The sequence below is a fragment of the Temnothorax longispinosus genome, chromosome 1, assembly GCF_030848805.1.
Source record: "Temnothorax longispinosus isolate EJ_2023e chromosome 1, Tlon_JGU_v1, whole genome shotgun sequence".
Taxonomy (NCBI): Eukaryota; Metazoa; Arthropoda; class Insecta; order Hymenoptera; family Formicidae; genus Temnothorax; species Temnothorax longispinosus.
In genome coordinates, this window is record NC_092358.1 from 6,554,948 (window position 1) to 6,577,342 (window position 22,395).

General features: G+C 32.9%; 3 protein-coding genes and 1 pseudogene across 7 annotated transcripts in view; 2 read left to right on the forward strand and 2 right to left on the reverse strand.

Annotated features, from left to right (window-relative positions):
- The window catches only part of LOC139809752 (peroxisomal N(1)-acetyl-spermine/spermidine oxidase-like), an 11,065-nt gene extending 6,016 nt beyond the window's left edge, over positions 1–5,049 (reverse strand). The window contains exons 1-2 of one of the 5 annotated variants that reach the window (XM_071772924.1): positions 1,676–1,736; positions 27–277 (exon numbers count right to left, since the gene is read on the reverse strand). Coding sequence is in view for 3 of the 5 variants with exons in the window: in XM_071772942.1 (XP_071629043.1) it covers positions 1,976–2,022 (47 nt within the window). In the remaining 2 variants the exon portion in view is untranslated. Of the gene's footprint in view, positions 1–26; positions 278–1,675; positions 1,737–1,975; positions 2,189–5,033 lie in introns of those variants that run through there. The other 4 variants (XM_071772942.1, XM_071772933.1, XM_071772917.1 and 1 more) reach the window with 4 other exon arrangements.
- The window catches only part of LOC139809782 (uncharacterized), a 52,148-nt gene that overhangs the window by 22,071 nt on the left and 7,682 nt on the right, over positions 1–22,395 (forward strand). The window lies entirely within an intron of this gene.
- LOC139809856 (uncharacterized) lies at positions 6,162–21,660 on the reverse strand (annotated as a pseudogene).
- Positions 15,367–20,989, forward strand: LOC139812706 (uncharacterized). Its single transcript, XM_071777756.1, is given in 9 exon segments — positions 15,367–15,679; positions 16,524–16,588; positions 16,812–17,040; positions 17,159–17,284; positions 17,467–17,757; positions 18,189–18,642; positions 19,058–19,236; positions 19,239–19,774; positions 19,994–20,989. Coding segments are annotated over 9 exon segments (3,189 nt in total).

Below are 22,395 nucleotides of genomic sequence, written 5' to 3' on the forward strand. Positions count from 1 at the left end.
CTTATTATCTATCACTTCGCACACACCTGATTAATTTTATTTAAGCCTCAAGCGTGTCGCAACGAATTTTTATTCAACACATGGCGCTGGAACTGCGAGCGACGCGTTTTCGTTGAGGATGTCGATGTGTAAACCGCAAGGCAGGAGAAGCTTTCGCCAAAAACACCCTGGTTTGTCTTCACGGAGGAACAAATATATATCAACGGGTTGTGAATATTGTTCCTAAGGATCTGGCAGTCTGATACTGGTCAGAAAAGTGCCTTTACCTTTACCTTACCTGTACATAAGACTGATTAGTTTATAAAACAACACATTGTGTGCTTTGTATCTAGGATCTCTAGTTCTTATCTGGCTTAGCCCTGTACTTGGGCTAATCAAAAGTGACTATTATAATTAGGAAATTGTTTCTTTATTCGGTTTTTAATGTAATATGCATTGTGTGAAACGAATACAAAGCGGTGATAAAATTCAAACAAAATCAAACATAGCATTGCGATTGAGGACAACCGTGGTTGAATCGATTATGTATCGGTCACAATTGGACATAGATATTGGTCACAATTCTATGTCGGTATCGACCATTTGTGCATCGATCACAATTGTATATTTAATCTCGATCGTCCTCAATCGCAATACTATACTGCTTTGATTCCGTTTGAATTTTACCACCACTTTGTATTCGCTAATTCATTATGCATATTACAGTAAATATCGAGTGAAGAAGCAGTTTCTTGTTCTATTTAAATACAGTATATCTTTCACGTCTTTCACATAGTACATCTGCCATATGTGTTCCACATAGTTTAGTACAGAGTCAGGTAATGGTTTAGGGTTTAGGTTTAGGAAATTATGCTTACAGCATGAATTCTGCTTACTTAACTGAACCGGTAACGTTGACTACTTTTTTTTTAAAGCTGTATTTTCTTATTTTTTTTTAACATTAGTTACAATAACCCGGACAGCCGAATCTGTCGAGAACAGATTTCGAAAGTGTCTGCTGGAAATTGTCGATAGAATGTCAGCAGAAATGTAAGAGATACTGACATAATAGAACAATAGCAGATTGACTGCAGAAACAGCTCATCCGCTCAAGATCCGTTATTTCGTGACCATTTGAATGATGTAGTTTATTTAAATGTTTATAAAATGACGAATTTCCTTCGGTTTTTGCCTACAATCTGTTGTCAGATTATAACTGGCAGACTCTGCCAGCACAAGGCACAAAGTTTAATGCGGACAGAGATGACACCGGATCTTTGTGATATCTATAAACAAATCTATTGCCAATCTTTTGTCATGAAGCAAGAAGGAAAGAGAAGTTTATCAAAAGATGATCAAGAAAGAACAGAAGAAACGGCTATGTAAAGAGGATAAACGGAAGACACAAATGAAAGAAATATTGAAGATAGAAATTGAGGTGGAGAAATTTGAAAAACTTTGTTCAGGAAAAAGGCAGAGGAAATAACGACCGAGGAAAAAGAATCGTAGCAAAATGTTGTTAAAAACAGAATTAAGAAACACCTTTCAGGGTGGTATCGCGATAGACTAGACAATCCAACGATAGAAGACTGAAAAAAGAAAATAAAATAAGAAAAAGATAGAAGTTTATCGAAGGAGGATCGACGAAGAGGAGAAGAAACATTGCATTTTTGGATATGCCAATCAAAATGGTCACCTTTTTAAGAGTTCCGTTGAAAGTCATCGGATTTTTCGAAATAAAATACTATTCTCTGAAATATGAAGCAAATTATAGATCGTCTAAAGTTGGTCATGCTTATAACAAAATAAAGTTGAAATTTCACTCTGAATTTATCCAAAACTTAGTTCGCATAAACTCGCAACGTTATAATTACGTAAGCGCTAAATACTTCGGTGTTGAGAAGTCAAAAAGTCACACTTAAAAATTCTAATGCTAGTATGCACAGTTAAAAATTAAGTAAGTGATAAAAAATAAAAATTAATTATGGATACATACATCAAAGTTGTGAAGAGAAGGCCTGTGATTTCCTTATGGCAAATCATGTTGTAAGGCTGCAGTTAATACAAAACGGTCGGACAGATATCGAACTAATATAGATACGGGAGAACATGTTCGTATATATAAAACAGTGAGGAAAAGAGGGGAAGTGAGGTTGAATGGGGAATAAATAAAGCTAATAGGATGGAAAATTTAAAGTCGGAAGGTAATCCTCGAATAACAGTTCGGTATCATTCTGTATGTTTAATGCAGAGAGTTATCGCTTAATGTAGTACCATCTACCAGATATTATTCTTTTTGAATAGGAAGAGTCAAATAACGTCGATCTAACATTAATACAAAGTCTTGTTCCCCGTCTGTTATTTCCTGCCATCGCTTAAAAACTAATCACGACTTTGATTACGTCCAAATTTTAGACAAAGAAACTTTCCTATATAAAAAGATTAATATTCGAACTTTGATGTACGGATCCAGATTTAAATTTTATTTTTTATCTCTTAATTTTTGATCATACAAACTAGCGTTAAAATTTTTATACAATTACAATGTGACTCTTTAACTTCCCGACACCCGAAGTATTTAGCTCTTACGTAATTAACGTTGCAAGTTTATCCGAACTAGCCGTTTTTATCTTTCAGTTTATACTTTATACCGTTAATTTTTTTTAACCTTTGATGATAAAATCAAAACTATACACAAACGTTTCGATCTATCACCATCTTCAGTGTAAAAATAATATCAAACTTTAAAAATTATCAGTAAAATAGAAACTAAAAGATAAAACGGTTTTTTACACTAAAGGTGGTCTGATAATAGACCGAAACGTATGTATGTAGTTTTAATTTTGTCATAAATTATACATATAGGTTTTTAACGTCAACACTCATTGTCAATTGCGATTCTATATACGCTTTTTACTCAGTGAACACAATATGTTTGAAATCGGGTGTCCCGATTTGGGACATGCGTGTTGTCTGGGTACTTTCTTTAATTATTCCAATATTTAATTTCCAACATATCTAAATAATTTAAAACGGCCAATTTTCGAGCATTTACAAGATGTTAAAATTATATTTAATAATTTTAATAAAATAGTATACAGTCGTTGACATTTCGTGCCTTACTTGGCCTTCTTCAGAACCATAAAAAACTAAACGCATTACAAATGTCTCGTATCAATATTCATAAAACAAACAGTGTCGACGCATTGATTTACTTTAAATATTTTGAAATTCAAAATCCACATTAAATACATGAAACCTATATGGAAGGACGTTTGCACGCATTGTGAGGCCAGCGTATATTAATAAATAAACAAAATAATCTTGCTCGACTAAGCAGAAGCTAAATAATTAAAAACGGCCAATTTTCGAGCATTTACAAAATGTGAAAATTATATTTAATAATTTCAATAATAGTATATAGTCGTTGACGTTTCGTGCCTTACTTGGCCTTCGTCAGAACCATAAAAAACTAGACGCATTACAAATGTCTCGTATCAATATCCATAAAAGAAACGGCCCAGGTAGCAGACAGTCGTCATAATGACGTGATTCTTACGTCATTTTATGACGTATGTTACGTCATTTATTCCTAAAGTTTAACGTAAAATGACGTATTTTTCACGGTCCTAAGTCACATCCCAACGACGTCATTTTCTGACGTTTTATTGACGGCAAAATAGGTCCAATGTACGACATACCGGTTTCTAGAAATGTTTTTTATGAAATTAAAATTTTAAATGTCTACTTGATAAACGTTTATAAAAAAATGTTCTTTTTCTTTATCTAAAAAAAAAAAGTTTTTTAACTGTTTCGTTTACATGCCATATGTGCGTATAGCCGCTCTCAAGGCGGTCACCCATCCTAGTCACAGTACCGCGTCCGAGTCGCTTGACTTCGATGATCCAGTGGACGGTGACGATCTTCTCACCCTGATGCTTCCTATTAACTGTACTTGTCTATAACAGGTACATCTTTAAAGTGGTCAAAAATCTTGTAATGATATCTTCTTAATAGTAAGTATAACACTGCATGAAATAGTTGTCATAAAACTATAATTACACATGCAACTAGATCCACTATTATACCATAAATTCACAACGTCAATCATAAGTTACGAAACACTTTATAATGTAGGAATATTCCTGTGAAAAATACTGTGAAAAATATGTCATTTTTACGTCAAACTTTAGGAATAAATGACGTAACATGCGTCATAAAATGACGTAAGAATCACGTCATTATGACGACTGTCTGCTACCTGGGTAGTCATTAAACGTCTATATAATTCATTTACAAAGTCTTTTTGACGTATTAAAACATGACGTTAAATATACGTCACTTAATCGACGAATGACGTTATGACCATTATGACCAAATATTGACGTCAAAATGACGAGTGCTTGCTACCTGGGAGTGTCAACGCATTGATTTACTTTAAATATTTTGAAATATAAAATCTACATTAAATACATGAAACCTATATGGAAGAACGTTCGCACGCATTGTGAGGCCAGCGTATATTAATAAATAAACAAAATAATTTCACTAAACAAAAGCTAAATAATTTTAAAAACGACTGTATACTATTATTGAAATTATTAAATATAATTTTAACATCTTGTAAATGCTCGAAAATTGGCCGTTTTTAATTATTTAGCTTCTGCTTAGTCGAGCGAGATTATTTTGTTTATTCCAACATATCATTCAAACATAATTAATAACGACGATATTAGCAAGCAGTTCATATTATTGAACATCATATGAGTTATTGCAGACCTCATAGATTGAAAGTAGTAAAGCCCGTGTGCGAATGTAAATACGAAAGAAAGATTATAGAGCGAAATGAAGAAAAAACCGAATGGAAGGCGCGCCAACAAAGACTGCAGGCTTTGAAGAAGCAATCTTTTATGCACATTGCTGATCTTTCAAAACCGATGATAGAGGACAAAAGTTTATTATATCAGATGTAAAAAGAATCCCGCGAGAAGATAAGAAAAACGACATCAAGTATTGCATATCAGTTGTGGCAAAAGATGTTTTTATGTCGTCACCTCAGAAAATAGTCGATGGCTTGAAAATGTCCACGCCGTTCCAAACACCCGTATCTAGTGAGAAAGATATTTTACGAATTGCCGCTCCGCATCGACATTGGTCGCCAACAAACATTCCACCAGGTCCATTGCCCAGGAAGGAAGATATCTTGAAAGAAGAGATGGAACGTAGAAAGAAAGCTATTATAGAGATAAAGCATTTAAGCGGATTTACGGAGATAAGAATGAGCAAACTACATCTTATTCAACGACTTGCAATGATCCAGAAGCATTCGACGGTCAAAAATTGATAAAAAAAATTGAAAAGAAGAAAGATGACACGATGGAAAGTCATACAAATGTAAAGAAGAAAACGTCCAAAGGGATAATGAAATTACAATCATTGAGCAAGAAGAATAGCAGCAAAATAGGATATTATAAAGGCGCATCGCATAAAGAAATTACTGGTAAAGTAGTTCGTAAAGAAAATAAATATTCCGAAGAAGCTGTTGGCGAGATCGGCCACCAGCAAAATGTATCATACAGACAAGTGATCGATAAGACAGCAGAACGGATTGATCATGGAAATCATCGAATAAACGGCGGCGGCGATAAAAAATATATAAACAATAAATCTGATCTTGTAACGATAATGAAGGTATTTTTATGGATCTTTTTAGTCTGCATGATAATTTTAAAGTATATTATTATAAATTATTTTATTTACGAATATAGTATCAACATTGATCAGATTAAATTATGTAGAATCTAAAATATATGTATACATAAAATTTTAATTGACGAGATGAGAAAATATCGAAAAAACAGGAAAAGACAAACCAATCCGGTAATATACTCACCAATACGTAGAGACATAAGAAATAATATACTTGTGGAATAAAAAGTGAAAATGTGATATGCACAGCGTTGCAGTAGAAATAGAAATAGAAGTCGAAATACAAGAAATGAAAGTTACTAAATAAATTTATTAAATAAATAGGAAATTAGTTGATATTTAATAAATTGAACTATATATGTTTAATAATAAATTATTACATGGAATATATACATACACAAAGTAGTACGAAAATTTTATTATTAATAACTTATTAATAATGACTATTATTAATTTTGTAACAAACAGAACAATGATTCCTTATGCGAATTTAAAAAATTTTATTGTGCTAGTTTTTTTTTTTACATATTTACACATTTACATATCGACATATTATGTATTTACTTGATGTTCGCATGATGTTGTAAAAACACTTCAGCTTGATGGGTTCCCGTCTCGTAAGCTCCGTGCGTTGTCGGGTAGAACTCATCATGCGTAGCTTCGCCTGCGAACAGTATGACTGGTAAATTCTGCCATATTTGCAAAAATTTATAAATTAAACGATAATTCTAAGTCTAATTTTTCGTAACTTCGTGTCATCTTAATAATATAGCACTAAAAGTTTTGAAAATCCATCACACAAATCATTGATATTTTTTGGGACTGGAAAATAAAAGATTGAAAAAATGCGTTGTACTATGATCTTACCTTTTTCCTCTTCGTGTTATTTTGCAACATTGTCGCCCAGACTGGCTCGGCTAACGTTTTAGGCAAAACGTTATCTCGCAGCTTTTCGTGATATGACTATAACCGCCTCTTACGTATCTATTTCCGTTCCATTTGGTTCGGACGCATTTCTTTACTGGTGAAATATTGCGACACCGCAAATAACGTGTCAATAGGTTCCTGCAATCTTGTGCAATTGTCTCCTCCGATAAATCCTCGATGATACACGCACCTCGCCCACCGACCCATAGTGTAAGAGGGGCCGGATCAGTCGGCAGGATGTCAAATCCTGTGAGGTCCTTGGTCTATTCCGGCAAGGATTGATGATCGGCGTCCCTACGCCAGAGTAACTGGAAACCGTTCACGTTTTTTTTGCCACCAAGGTTCGCCGAAGTCCAGGAAAATCTTATTGATAGTCTTGAAACCGAGGTCTTCAATAGCGACGGTCAGACGACTCGGTAACAGCGGCTGGAACATCTTTCGGTGGTTCTCTTTTAAATAGCCGAGCGAGCAAGTGACTATGACCGCATCGTGAGAATTTGCGTCTCTTCGAAAGTCTTTACATGATTGGAGAATCGTTTGGAGAGTCAACGGAGTCCCGCCAGTGAATGGTTTCCACGGGGGTGGCTAAACGCACTTTTCTCTCATTCAGATTGTCAACGAGGAGATTCGTCAAGGAACTGTAACCGGACTTGAAGAGCAAATGTTCCGGTCCACCAACGTACTGTGGAAATCATTGTTGTTTTTATACAGTGCCCCTATTTCTGAAACGTTGACTTAAAAATTGAGTTTACCTTGAACTTCCCCCAAAGAATTGCCGATAAATCGTCCAACGAGTGGCAGCAGTTATCCACCAGGAGAAACCGTACGTTCCAATAAAAAATTTTCTCCTTTATTTTCTTCTCCATCGGAGAATCGTCTCTTTCGTGTAAATAATCCTCAAACCTACTTCTCAGGATAGAACGAATATTCTCCTGCTTCTTTAGAGGCCATCGAGATTGGCAGAGATCGTCCGAAACGGTTCGCACGAAATCGTTGACTTCGTAACCAAGCTCTCGTTCATGATCGTTCCATCGTCGCGCAAGAAAATTCCATCGCCGTCCGTGCATTGAATGTTCGACAGTAAATTACTATTGAGACAATACTGAGCGAGCCTGCTCTTGTCACCGTGGAAAAATTGTGTCCCGCAATCTATCCAGCCACTATTCCATGGAATGGAATGAATTCTTCCTCCAACCACGTTTTGGGCTGTGAAATGACATAATCCGGAAAATGTTGTCTTATTTTTATCTTTTTCTGTATTCAGGTCTATTTTTTTATCTCATATAAGTTTTTATACTATTAATTATTTATATTATATGATTAGGCTGTCTTAAAGACTAGTCAGATCAGATTGAATGAAAGATTAATTAATATTAAATTTTTCAGGAATATCTCATATAAGTTTTTATACTATTATTTATTAATAGACTAGTCAGATCAGATTGAATGAAAGATTAATTAATATTAAATTTTTCAGGAATATTATGTACGTGTACCTTCGAGGAGAAAATACTCTGTAAATCCCGCATTCTCCAGAGTTTTAGCCGCTGCCAATCCTGCGATTCCTGCGCCTACTATCACGACTCTTGTTCTTTCCATTGTTCTTGTGTTCGCGTCAATCTTTATCCGCAATACTTGGTCGAAATTATCAATCGTCAGTTAATCTAACCGATCGCACGTTCTATGTCATCCGAAGAAATTAGTCTAAATCTTACAATTAGATAAATATACACAAATATATACACATATACACGGTGTATTATTTTCCTACTAGTTTTAGTACTCTAACTTTCTATTCTATAAAAGCTACGTATAAGTAAATTGCACTATTTATTTGAAAATAGTCTCGCTGTAATAATGATCTATAACAATGACACGAATAATAAATACATACATAATAAACACAATAAATAAAAATAAATAATAATAATACGAGTAGTATTCCTCTCACTAATAACGTTATGATAAGTAGTTTATGTAAATTATATTTTCCCTTACATCAATTTACATACAATGTTAAAACTTACGTTATTATAATGTACAAAAGGTAGTTTTATACAAATGTTTACATATTTTATACAAGTGTTTACATCTTACAAACAAGTACCGTAGTTACCAATGCCTTAAATATATTCGCCTGTTGCGAATATTACAAATTGTAAAATATTTCTAGTTTCCCGTAATCCTGTTCATTATGAGGGTGTAGTTGTAGAAGATGTAGCTAGAGGTGGGCGTTTAATTGCCTAAGAAAAAGCATGCAATCAATGTAAATATAATTGCAAAAGTATTATTGTGCGAGAATTAAAGCTGATATGTTTAAAAGTAACAATAAATTAAGCAGAGAAATCTACTTCTATTAAAAAAAAGTTTCATATGAAATAAAATATACGAACATTAATAAGCTAGACATAATAAAGTAATACAACACAACACGAGATCATGCAAAAATAAGCGGAAAGGATTATTAATTTATTTTGCACTAGATATGTTTCATAAACTAAATTTTACTTTACAGACCATTCTCTTTTTTTTATTCAATTTTATTAAACTGGAAAAAATCACAATTTAGTGAAAAATATACTATAACAGTTTTGATTTAAAAAAATTAAAAATTTTGTGGCAAAAAATGTTTGAAGAATCGATTTTTTCGCAATTTTTTAAAACGTATTTGATTAAGTAAAATAATAATTAATCAATATGATAAAAATGAATGCTTTAAGCGTTATTATAATATTGTATTTATTACGCTATTGATATTAAGCTTTAAATGAATTTCAATCGACATAATCTTACCTTTCAAAGTTGATTAGTCTATCTGCTTCGCGGAAACCAGTTTCCACGGCGCCGTGCACAGTGGCATAATAATGATCATGCGTAGCTTCTCCAGCGAAAAGAATTACCTAATCATGATTAATTTCGTCAATGTCAATAGTCTTTCACAATACGTCTTTTACAATACGACTTAACTTATATAATTAAGATAAAACTACATGACAGGCTAAGGCTAAAAATAGAACATATCTTGATTTTTTGACAAAATGAAGAATCAACCTAAAACGATGAAGAGACTAACTATAATGTGCGAGATAATGTGTCAAATAATGAAAAATGTTATGTTATCTTTATTTTGGGATACATACAGGTTTATTTCCACTCATAATTGGTTCGGCCAGATCTCTCGGTTTTACATCCATTTGTTCGGCAACCATGCTTTGGAAACTATTCGAGCCTCGAAAATGTTCATCGGTATACCATTTAGATCTAAAAGTTTAAAAAAAACAAGGCAATATAGTAAGGTCATAAATTAAAACGGATCTAATTATTTTTCTTTCAATCAGTTTCAATGGAAAATTAATAATAACCTTAATATTCTTGTTGGTTTCACAACATTGTAATGTTCTCCAAATGATTTATTTAACAATAAATACAATCCGTCGTATACGTCAACATCCGATAAGGTTTCCATGTGTCTCGCGTTTTTTCCAGTATATATAAGTATATAAAAGATTCGGTTGATAAGCCAGAGGGGAAAACGCCCACACGTCGCAGAGCCATTCGCTACTCTAAAACAGATATTTGACGAAATGAGTAAAAGGATAGAGAAAAAATCGTCGAAATTGACTTTCAAACAAATTATTCGTTATAATCTGCAAGCTTAGATAGGCATTCGGAGACATTCTTAGATTACACTCGAATAATTGCTTACTTGACCATAGGTTTGCAAGAATTCCTCTTTAACTTTTTCTGGCCAGATAAAACCAAAGTAGCGTTTATTCTCCGGCCACCATATATGCGGAAATTCAAGGAAAATTTTGTTTGCTGTTCCAATTTTTAATCCCTACGATATGATGATGTTAATTAACATCAACATACATATAAATGCCATTTCATTTTACAGTACTGTATTGTTAATAAAACCTCTATCGCCCGTTGTTTCGTCTGCGATAAGGGTGGCACGAACATTGTAGAATGTTTCTCTTTCAGAACACCTAGAGACCCAGTGAATATTACATGCCGTGCGGAATATTCGCATTCGTCTCTGGTTGTCACCGTCACGTTCTCGCCTGAGCTATAATTGATGGTTGCCACAACTTTTCCGAACTCTATCTTTTCCATCACTGGCAAGCGTTCCTCTGCGTTCGGAATATTTGTTAATTGTTCGAAATTTTGCTAATAAAATAATCACATATGCTTGATTAGAAAAAGAGATTGCTAAAATAATTGATGAGATATGTACTAATAATTCATTATTTTATTAAACCGTATTAAAAATGTAGTAAAATGTATTACAAATATATTATACACTGAACATTAATTTATTTCTCAAATAGCGTATAATTTTAATTTCTATTTTATATATATTATTATATATTATCCGTATATAATCCTTTTTTCTTGTTTTATCAGTGAATTAATCTTCATCCTTGCAACTTAATTTTAAACTTTTTGAACATTAGTTCGTTTTAATCGAATATATATTTTAAATATTTTTGAAAGCTTCAGTATTTTGTAAAATAATGTTTCTAGTCGGATATTCAAGTGATTTCTTACCATTAACAGATCCAAAATCGTTTTATAGCCACGATCTTTCCAGATGTACGAACAATCTGTATCTTCGCATTCCCAGTGTTTTGCTACAGCTTTCGGAGAAACGTCAAACCATGTGTCGCTAAATTGTACAACGTTTTCCACCTTTTCACTCCAAGCTAAATAGTCAGCAACTCGAGTACGATTCATGAAAGGTTTCTTGTCAAAATCTTCATAATATCTACAACATTAATGTGTGTGATAATTAAATTAATTATCATAATGTATTACCATAATATTAATGTCACTGTTCAATTTATACCTATACACAATATATTATTTTAAATGTTAAATAAATGTGAAATAAATTGCAAATATTTAAAATATCTTTTCTTTTATCTTTATTTCTGAATCAATGTACACACTACAAGATAATCAGCAGAAGAAGGTTGCTCGACTAATTTATATATTCGTGAAATTTAACAAAATATTTGAAATACATATATTCCTTGTTGAGATACGAATACGTAAGAAATCAATGCTGCAACAATCGTGTGAGGTACATATAAATTGATGAGTCTCTGATAGCAAATTAATATATAACAAATATTCGATAAATCTTTGATAAGCGTTTATGGTATATCGCTTATATTTGTTTACAATTAATGTGAAAGCACACAGAATATGTATGACAAATGCCTTTGTTAATTTGTTTTTGTTTCTGTTATTAGATGTATTGTGCCTGATAAAAATGTTTATACGATTGTGCAAGCAAGTCTGCATCCCACGTTGCAAGCGTGGTTTCGTGAAAGTGATATTGACGATTTCGTGAACAATGTTTTTTTTTATAAAATTTGATATGAAAACCGTGAGTGTTTGGATGAAAATATAAATTGCAGCTACTTTTAATGGCTCATATCTTTTTACAAAACCTTCTATAATCTCTATAATACCTGATATCTATGAAATCTATAATATTGATTATTTTTTTTGTATAGGTATAATATTAATATTGTGTTTTAATTGTATTTGGAGTAAAAACTTTATAGGCTTATAAAGTACAAGAATTTCATGAACGGCTATTATAAATTCAAATTTTTGCCAGATCTTTTTGCAGCCTATTTCTCTTATGTTAACAAAATAAACGAACATGTTGCTCATGCTTTAACTTATTTCCCAAATGATTTGTATTGCAGTTATTTAAATACATATCCTTCCTGGACAAAAACACAAGTACTCACTTCCTTATTAAGTAGTCTCCAAAAGATCCTGTTACCTCTTTGTGATCCACTTTTATTTTATGCATCAGATCCATCAGACTATTCCAATAAATACTCATAGCTTTGCAACTTTCTCCCATGGGCATTATTTTATTATTAACAGTGGCAAATTCACTTGGCTTATTGAAATCGAGCAAATCTGACTCTGAAATCAGCAAATTATATTTGGAAGCAAGATCAAACACCACGTTTTTAGCTCCAAAGACCCAATCAGCGCCGAGATCCACCACATTCGCACCTGGAAATATTAAAGTACTCAGACTCCAAATTTTCTTAAATATCAAAAGTTAAAGAATTTCAATATTGAAACTATCTTGATATCAAAGACAACGTGCAGAGTTAAACTGATTCAAAATCAATTAGGAAGATTATTATTTACCAAAGTCTTTGGTATTTATTCTGCCACCGATTCTATCTTTGGCCTCTAGTATCACAAAATCGCTCATTCCTCTCTTCAACAGCCTGGAGGCAGCCGCAATGCCAGATGCCCCAGCTCCAACAATCACAATTTTTGTCTCCTTCGGCATATTGCAACCCCCTGACGATTGCGCTGAACCCAACAGATTTGCTGCACTGTTGAAGAAATGTCTCTGGGTATTGTCAGGAACAAACGTGAATAATGATCTTAAATGAACCTGAATTGGCTCAAGCAAATAACGCATTGGATTAGTCAAATCACTGGTCAAATCATTATAATTAGGAAATTGTTTCTTTATTCGGTTTTTACTGTAATATGCATTATGTGAAACGAATACAAAACGGTGATAAAATTCAAACGAAATAAAACATAGCATTGCAATTGAGGACAACCGTGATTGAATCGATTATGTATCGGTCACAATTCTATGTCGGTATCGACCATTTGTGCATCGATCACAATTGTATATTTAATCTCGATCGTCCTCAATCGCAATACTATACTGCTTTGATTCCGTTTGAATTTTACCACCACTTTGTATTCGCTAGTTCACTATGCATATTACAGTAAATATCGAGTGAAGAAGCAGTTTCTTGTTCTATTTAAATACATGTATATCTTTCACGTCTTTCACATAGTACATCTGCCATATGTGTTCCACATAGTTTAGTACAGAGTCAGGTAATGGTTTAGAGTTTAGGTTTAGGAAATTATGCTTACAGCATGAATTCTGCTTACTTAACTGAACCGGTAACGTTGACTACTTTTTTTTTAAAGCTGTATTTTCTTATTTTTTTTAACATTAGTTACAATAACCCGGACAGCCGAATCTGTCGAGAACAGATTTTGAAAGTGTCTGCTGCAAATTGTCGATAGAATATCAGCAGAAATGTAAAAGATACTGACAATAGAACAATAGCAGATTGACTGCAGAAACAGCTCATCCGCTCAAGATCCGTTATTTTGTGACCATTTGAATGGTGTAGTTCATTCAAATGTTTATGAAATGACGAATTTCCTTCGGTTTTTGCCTACAATCTGTTGTCAGAATATAACTGGCAAACTCTGCCAGCACAAGGCACAAAGTTTAATGCGGACAGAGATGACACCGGATCTTTGTGATATCTATAAACAAATCTATTGCCAATCTCTTGTCATACTGGCGTGAAGTTTACTATTGCACTGTATGGGGTCCTCTTATCGTTAAGTATATAGGCCGCCGTGGAGTTTTAGCCGGTAAAAGTCCGGCACTATACCCTCAGCTTCTCACCAGAAGCTGGGGGCGTCCATGAGAATTTTTCCACGTAAAAAAAAGCTACCTCTTTAGAAGTAATGCTCACGCGGTTACTGCAAAGTGGATCAGTTTAGCCTTGAAGTAGAAAAAAATGGAGCAAGAAGGAAAGAGAAGTTTATCAAAAGATGATCAAGAAAGTACAGAAGAAACGGCTATGTAAAGAGGATAAACGGAAGACACAGATGAAAGAAATATTGAAGATGGAAATTGAGGTGGATAAATTAGAAAAACTTTGTCCAGGAAGAAGTCAGAAGGAATAACGACGGAGGAAGAAGAATCGTAGCAAAATGTTGTTAAAAACAGAATCAAGAAAAATTTTTCAAGGAGGTATCGCGATAGAGTAGACAATCCAACGATAGAAGACTGAAAAAAGAAAATAAAATAAGAAAAAGAGAGAAGTTTATCAAAGGAGGATCGACGAAGAGGAGAAGAAACGTTGCATTTTTGGATATGTCAATCAAAATGGTCACATTTTTAAGAGTTCCGTTGAAAGTCATCGGATTTTTCGAAATAAAATACTATTCTCTGAAATATGAAGCAAATTATAGATCGTCTAAAGTTGGTCATGCTTATAACAAAATAAAGTTGAAATTTAACTCTGAATTTATCCAAACTTCATTCGCTCAGATACAACCTATTAAATTTTAGTCATGTTATTTATAACCACCAAATTGACAAGTATTAATTACAAAAAATTAACTTAATCCAGAAATATATTTAATCAAAGAGGATCAATTCAGTTCTACTTCAAATATGTCTAAAATTTCTTTAAAGGCTTCTAGCACGGGACTGTCGTTTCAACGCACTAAGTAAGCATCCAATGCCGCTAGATTAAAACAAATTATTAATTACATAGAGTCACATTAACAGCATATTTTATATAATTTTAATTTTGTTATCTTTTTCTCTTAATTATGCGTATACAGTCACATTAATAGAATTTTATGTATAATTTTAAGATTATTATCTTTGTATCCTTTAAACTGTATAGATATTTTCTTTTCCATATATATAATTACTGTTATATAATTCGCATTAACTCTGTCAGCATCGAACGAATAATCTTCATATCTTTACATCTATATAGCCTGCCGACAGCTAGAAGGAAAAATAATTATTTATCGGATACAATTTTTCGAGAAAAATGGCCGAAGAAAGATTCGAGGTTGAAGCCGTTCGGGTTTTGCTGTTCTTGGGATCATTTCGACCCTCTCTCGCGATACGATCAACGAATGCCACCCTACAAGTCTTCACTAATGGCAATCACTTCCTGCACGTGCACGAAAATGCAAATGAAATTTTCCACGTCCCGACTTTCCCGGGAGAAGAAGAAACCCGCAAAAATAAGGACGTCGAACGCAGGGGATCAGCAACGACGATCAAAGAATAGCAGATTAAATTATTCCGAGATCAGTAGAAACAATCGCTATATAAGGCACTTTTTAGAGGATGAAGTTGCAGTGGCAAAGGATATCTTCTGGGCAGAAAAGAAAAGAATTTACAAGGAGGCGACCAAGAAGGCTATAAAAATGGGAAAGAAGAAACGTGAGCCTTCTTCATTAAGCCTCGAGAATAAAACTGTTGTCGAGTAGTAAAAAGATCTTTTTTTTATTAAATGCATTTCGTATATATTATTTATTCATCTCGAATGTTATGTCGTCCAACAGCAAAAACACAAGATTAAAAATTGGATCTTTTAAATAAAAAAAATTATTTTATTACTGTAATGCTAATAAGATCGATATTTAAAAAAGCGACATAGGTGAAATATGATTATTTTATTTTATTTTGCATTAATTATTTTATACAATCATTTTATTACTGAGTGGAATAATATATCAAAGTCTGCGTTCGTTTATTCACATTGGGAGCTATTGGGAATAAACAAACGCAGGCATTACCTTTCTTATGCGGCTGTTTGAGCATAGTGTTGATAACAGCAAAATTCAATCAGCATAATTAGCAACACGTTATTACGCGCCATAGTGCGTAATGTCATTATGTTTGCGATAAAATTTTGCATCTTTTATATCTTATATTGTTACTTGTTTATACATATATATCAGCATCAAAACATATTTACTTTGCATGTAAACTGTTCATATCTCTCTCAATTTTATTATGTGATCATTTGCATATGCATTTGCAAGGAAAGTTTATATGCAAATTGCAAACATTTTTATGTATGATTAAATAATAAATGTGATGGAAGAACAATACGAAAGAAGAAAGCTTAAAGAATTATAGCTGTTTGAGAATAGAAGATAGTTGAAAAAAAGGAAAAATACAGTTTAAGAAGGATTTAATAGAAGTTATTAACGTTTAATTTGTAATCGCATATCTTAAATTAATACATTAATATTTGTAATATTATTTTCTTTTTCTATAGGCGACAAATTATTCCCAAAGCTGAAGACAGGTCCACGATGGTACCAAGATTTTTCCCCGGATCAAGTATGATGTAAAAAATAAACGATCTCAAACTGCGATTCTATTTCGACAAATAAAAGTTTAATAAAAATGTGATGGAAAATGACTCTTTCTAAGATAGCAAAATTACTCTCATTAAATGAAATATTGTCTCTTGATCTTGATTTTCAAGAGATCTCTAACTGAAATAAAATTGTAGTTACATGATGCTCTATATGTTTTAAAATTAAGTTGTATAAATTCGTAGATGAGGAATTTAATGACACTGGAAAATGTAATGCGCACTGATTACGAAGAGACAAAGGCAACTGGCACGCAAACGACACTGATAGCTATCGGCGTCATTTCAACGTTCTTCAAATTAAAGCCGAGCACTATAAAAGAGTTGCACAAAGCGTGCAACTTAAATAGCGTTGATTTTCTGCGAGAAATTTACCGAATCTTAACGGGAAGTGATTTCGGCGAGGAGGGATATAGTATATCTCATTATTTATCTTAGAATAAAACTAACATAATTAATAGAGCTATTTTTATAAGACTTTCTTTAACAAAATCATTTATAATAATTATACAAGAAAATTATTTAACTCACAGAGAAAGTTTACGATTGTAACGAGAGGATAATATTATCGGCCATTGCATTTTTAACGCTGCCAGAGACAGTGAAGGAATTACATAGGAGATTGCCAGCAATAACTATGCCAAGATTGCCACCAAAACGTAATTTTACAACATTGAAAAATATTATTAAAATATTTAATTTACTATCTTTAGATATTTAATATCATAATTATTACAATTACCGTTATTATAAATTATACCAATTATTATTAATTATCTCAAAATTATTTATTATTAAAAATAAGTAGATATTATTCGCTTAGCTGTAATACATATTTTAGCAAAACTAATAACATGTCTGGCGAGGCGAAAAAGTAGCTGTCCTTATAAGGAAGAATTATTTACACGTCCTGATTGGGCCGGTTATCGAAATGCTTTGCGGAAATGGCGAAAACAATGTAAACTAACTGCAATTCCGAAAATAATCTTGCCATTAAACAAATATGGCCAGTTTTTTATTAATGATAGATCAGAGATTAAAAAGCGGAAAAAAGATATTTCCACTGAGCATCTTGAAGAAATTAGTATGAAGGAATTGCAAAAAATTTCCTCAACTACGTACGATCAGAAAGGTAAAAATAGATAAATTAAATACAGAATATGTAGTAGACTTTTAAACATAGCGATTAGTTGGTGTATTTTAACAGCATAATAAGTAAATATAAATTAATTAAAGTATATTGATACTTTAATTCATAAATAAATGTAAAAAATATTGTTCAACATATAAACTTCAAAGATTCCTCAAGAGAACAAAGTGTGGAAACGGTAAAATCAGCAACTTTTAACATTTTTTGATCGCCAGACGATGGCAAAAAATTTAGTTCTACGACTAGGAATCTTAGAGAAAAATCAGGAACCATGGAATATAAAATTTACGGTATAAATTATTGCAATTTTATTGCTTTTTTAAAATTGAAAATAGAAAATTCATATAACAAAAGATATATTAATATCTATATAAGCATTAAAAATAAAACTTTAAATGTTCGATAACCTTTAGGCCCGCCGAAACCGCCAGGAGCGGGCCAAAAATCCTGGCTAGGAAAGAAGGACGCTCATTACATGATAGCTGGCGTATCCAAGGATTCACATGATTACCCTGTAACTTATGAAATCACGGGCGTGGCCAATGTGACACCAAGCAACAGCGACGAGAAATTCTTTGCAGTGCTAAAACTCGACCAATTTAAAAAGGTTTTTCCCAGTGGCAGAGAAAATCTGTCAATAAACTGGCAAGAATGGTTGCAAAATGCTGATGAAGACTATAGACAGTTGGAGGAAGAAGCTGACAAGTTAGTCAAAAATGTACAGGCAACTATAAAATCAGCATTTCCTGGCCCCGTTTGCGATAGTTGCTGCTCATGTCGACAGACAAGAAAGTTTGATGAAAAATTGCAACAAAGCGAGATTGGCGAGACGTTGATTAATGCAGCGCAGAATGGAGAGAAAAATACGTGAGAGATTATTATAAAGGCTAGATTTAGATAGTGTTTTAGATTAAATAACTTAATTAAATAAATGTTTAAATTATAATGGTTATTATATAATTTGACGTTTACAACCAATTGAATAAATTATAACTCTATTATTAGCAATTTTAATATTAATTTTGAAATTTTTGAAAATATGAATGAAACACACCTTTGAATACTGATACCCTTCGATTCTAATTCTGGAGTTTTAGATTCTGAAATCTGTGAAACTTTGGTGACTTTTAAGATCTAATACTAATTTAAGATTTAATTTTTAATTTTATAATTCTCGCTTTCCAAAATTTAAAAAGTTAAATTCAAAAAGTAGAACTCAAAAAATTAAAGTTTTAAAAATGAAATGACATAAAATAAAATACAAAAACGTTTTTTGCGATAGACACTTCGCGGATTCGATGGCAATGCAATCCTCAGGGCAGAGTGCAACAGGATCACCAATTAACCAGGAGGATGAGATTAAAACAAACATCATTATCAGTGGCGTTACCAAAGAGGCTGGGCAAACTCAATACCATATATCGGGTATTCAGAAGGACAAAATACCACGAACGCCTGAACCGCTCCAATACCTCAACCCGTCAGGAACGTTCCACCTTGTTCGTGTGCTATTCAGCAAATGACTGATAAGAACATAAATTTGTCTGCGAGCAAGGACGACATTCCTTGGACGAAGGAAGAAGGATTGTGTCCCGGAAAAAAATACAGACCAAATGAGCTGGGTGCATATTCTTGCAAGACATATCCTGGAAATAAATTCTGCAGGTACAATCTTTTCATGAACGAAATAATAAAGATGGAGAGGAGAAAAATAGAAAAACAAGGAGAAGAAGAAGAAGTAAAAGAAAAGACTGCGTTTATTGAAGCAAAGGAAGAGACTCAAGTTTTAAGAAAGGATGTTAGTGATGTTACGGAGAGAAAAAAGGATAAATTCATTCCTGACCTTGATTATCCTGGTTACGACGATCCCTGGAACATATCGCGAACTGCGCCCAAGGCAAAAATAACGAAAACAGACTATGAAACAACTTTGAAGTTGACACCTCTAGCATGGCCGACAACTTCTTTGCCATTAAAAACTCAAGAAAGACAAAATAACGTCTCTTTTTCGAAAGAACTACAGAAAATTAAAAATATTGCACAACATAAGAAAATTAATAAAAAAACTTATAAAATCTTCTCAAGATCGTCAAAGAAAATAAAAAAAGAAATAAAAGATATGAAGAAAAAAGAACCGATATCATTAAAGAAGCTTGCAATTAATAAAAGAGGTACAAAATTGTCGAGCAAAGTTTCTGATTTGATGACAATATTCAAGACGGGAAAGAAGCAACAAACAAAGTCATCATTACCTAACAATCCAACTAAGCAATTTAACAAAATTAATAAGGTGACTAAACACAGCTTAAGAAAGAAAAAGAAAAATATAATAAATGAAGCTGAGGAAATCGATAATCGCAAGCAAGAAATGGCAAAATTAAAGAATATGTTTAAGTCTTTCGCGGGAATTTTAAATGACATCCAACCGGCAATTCTCCCAGGAGAGTTGTCGGCAATTAATCAACGTAATCCAGAAGAGAAAATCGAAGAAATAGTCGATTCGTCAGCTGCCGACGACGAAGAAGAGAACCAAAGAATCAAAAAGGGACCTTGCGGTTGGAGAACGAAGTCGGAGCAGGAACTTCCGGCGAAGAAGACTCTGGCCTATCTCTGCGAACCGGATTATCCTTTGGAGACGATGGCGGTTCGTCCTGGAGGACGACCGTGCCAATGTAGAGAGAACAGAAATAAGAAAAAGATTCTTATGTATAATGTAGGCGGTTTGATGGAAAGGAAAATAGGTGGGAGAAAAGCTAGAAGAATGAGATTGGAGGAAGAGAACAGAATTATTGACGGTGTTCTTTATGTCACGCCACCCGTTAGTCCCCGAAGAAGTGATGAATACGTTCCAGAATATGATCTTCTCGAATCGCCGTATGACATGTGTGTTAGCGAAGCTACGGATAAAACATTGAAGCTGATAGAAAAGTATTCCGGACCCAAAAGCTTGGTAGAAAAGATACGGAAAAAATCAAAATTATGCAATTGTAACAACGCCGTCACAAAAAAAGATCTTATTAATCAGCAGCGAAACCTTGAAGAGACTCGAGAGAAATTAATGGAATCCAAATCACCAGAGGAAAGATGGAAGATAGCGTTGAAGGATGCAACATTGATGGATTATTTTACGCAGCGCGACAATAACGCTGCTTGCTGGACGTCTTGTAAGAAAATTGCTCGTAGTGCCAGGTTAGTACTTAAGAAAAAAGATTAGCCTAACGAAATTGTAATTATTAAAGTCAAAATTTTGTTATATTAATTTATTTATAGTAAATTCAAATTTGCAATATTAAGTTTTCAATAATTAATAAGTTTATTTTAATAAGATACTAATTTAATATTTCAATTAAATATCAAAGGCTCAGTAAATTATTAAATTAACTAAAGAAAGTAAAAAGCATAGAGCCGCGCAACTGCATGGGTATTAACATTGGAAACATTGTATTTATGATAAAATTAAAACTACATACATATACGTTTTGGTCTGTTGTCGGTTAGATAAGATGTTACATCATCTTTAGTGTAAGAATAATGTCGAATGTTAAAAACTAACGGTAAAGTACGTATAAACTAAAAGATGATATAGTTCATAGTTCGCATAAACTCGCAACGTTATAATTACGTAAGCGCTAAATACTTCGGTGTTGAGAAGTTGAAAAGTCACACTTAAAAATTTTAATATGCTAGTATGCAAAGTTAAAGATTAGGTAAGAGATAAAAAGTAAAAATTAATTATGGATACATACATCAACGTTGTGAAGAGAAAGCTTGTGATTTCCTTATGGCAAATCATGTTGTAAGGCTGCAGTACAAATCGGTTGGATAGACGTCGGACTAATAGATACGGGAGAACGTGTTCGTATATATAAAACAGTCATGAAAAGAGGGGAAGTGAGGATGAATGGGGAATAAATGAAGCTAATAGGATGGAAACAGATTCAAGGTCGGAAGGTAATCGGATAACAGTTCGGTATCATTCTGTATGTTTAATGCAGAGGGTTATCGCTTAATGTTGTACCATCTCCCAGATATTATTCTTTTTGAATAGGAAAAGTCAAATAACATCGATCTAACATTAATACAAAGTTTTGTTCCCCGTCTGTTATTTTCTGCCATCGCTTACAAACTAATCACGACTTTGATTACGTCCAAATTTTAGACAAAGAAACCTTCCTATTTAAAAAGAATAATATTCGATCTTTGATGTACGCATTCAGATTTAAATTTTATTTTTTATCTCTTAATTTTTTATCATACAAACTAGCATTAGAATTTTTATACAATTACAATGTGACTCTTTGACTTCCCGACACCCGAAGTATTTAGCGCTTACGTAATTCGTTGCAAGTTTATCCGAACTAGCCGTTTTTATCTTTCAGTTTATATTTTATCGTTAATTTTTAACCTTTGATGATAAAATCAAAACTACACACAAACGTTTTGATCTATTATAAGACCATCTTCAGTGTAAAAATAATATCAAAATTTAAAAATTAATAGTAAAATAGAAACTAAAAGATAAAACCGGTTTTTACACTAAAGGTGGTCTGATAATAGACCGAAACGTATGTATGTAGTTTTAATTTAATCATAAATTATACATATATGTTTTTAACGTTA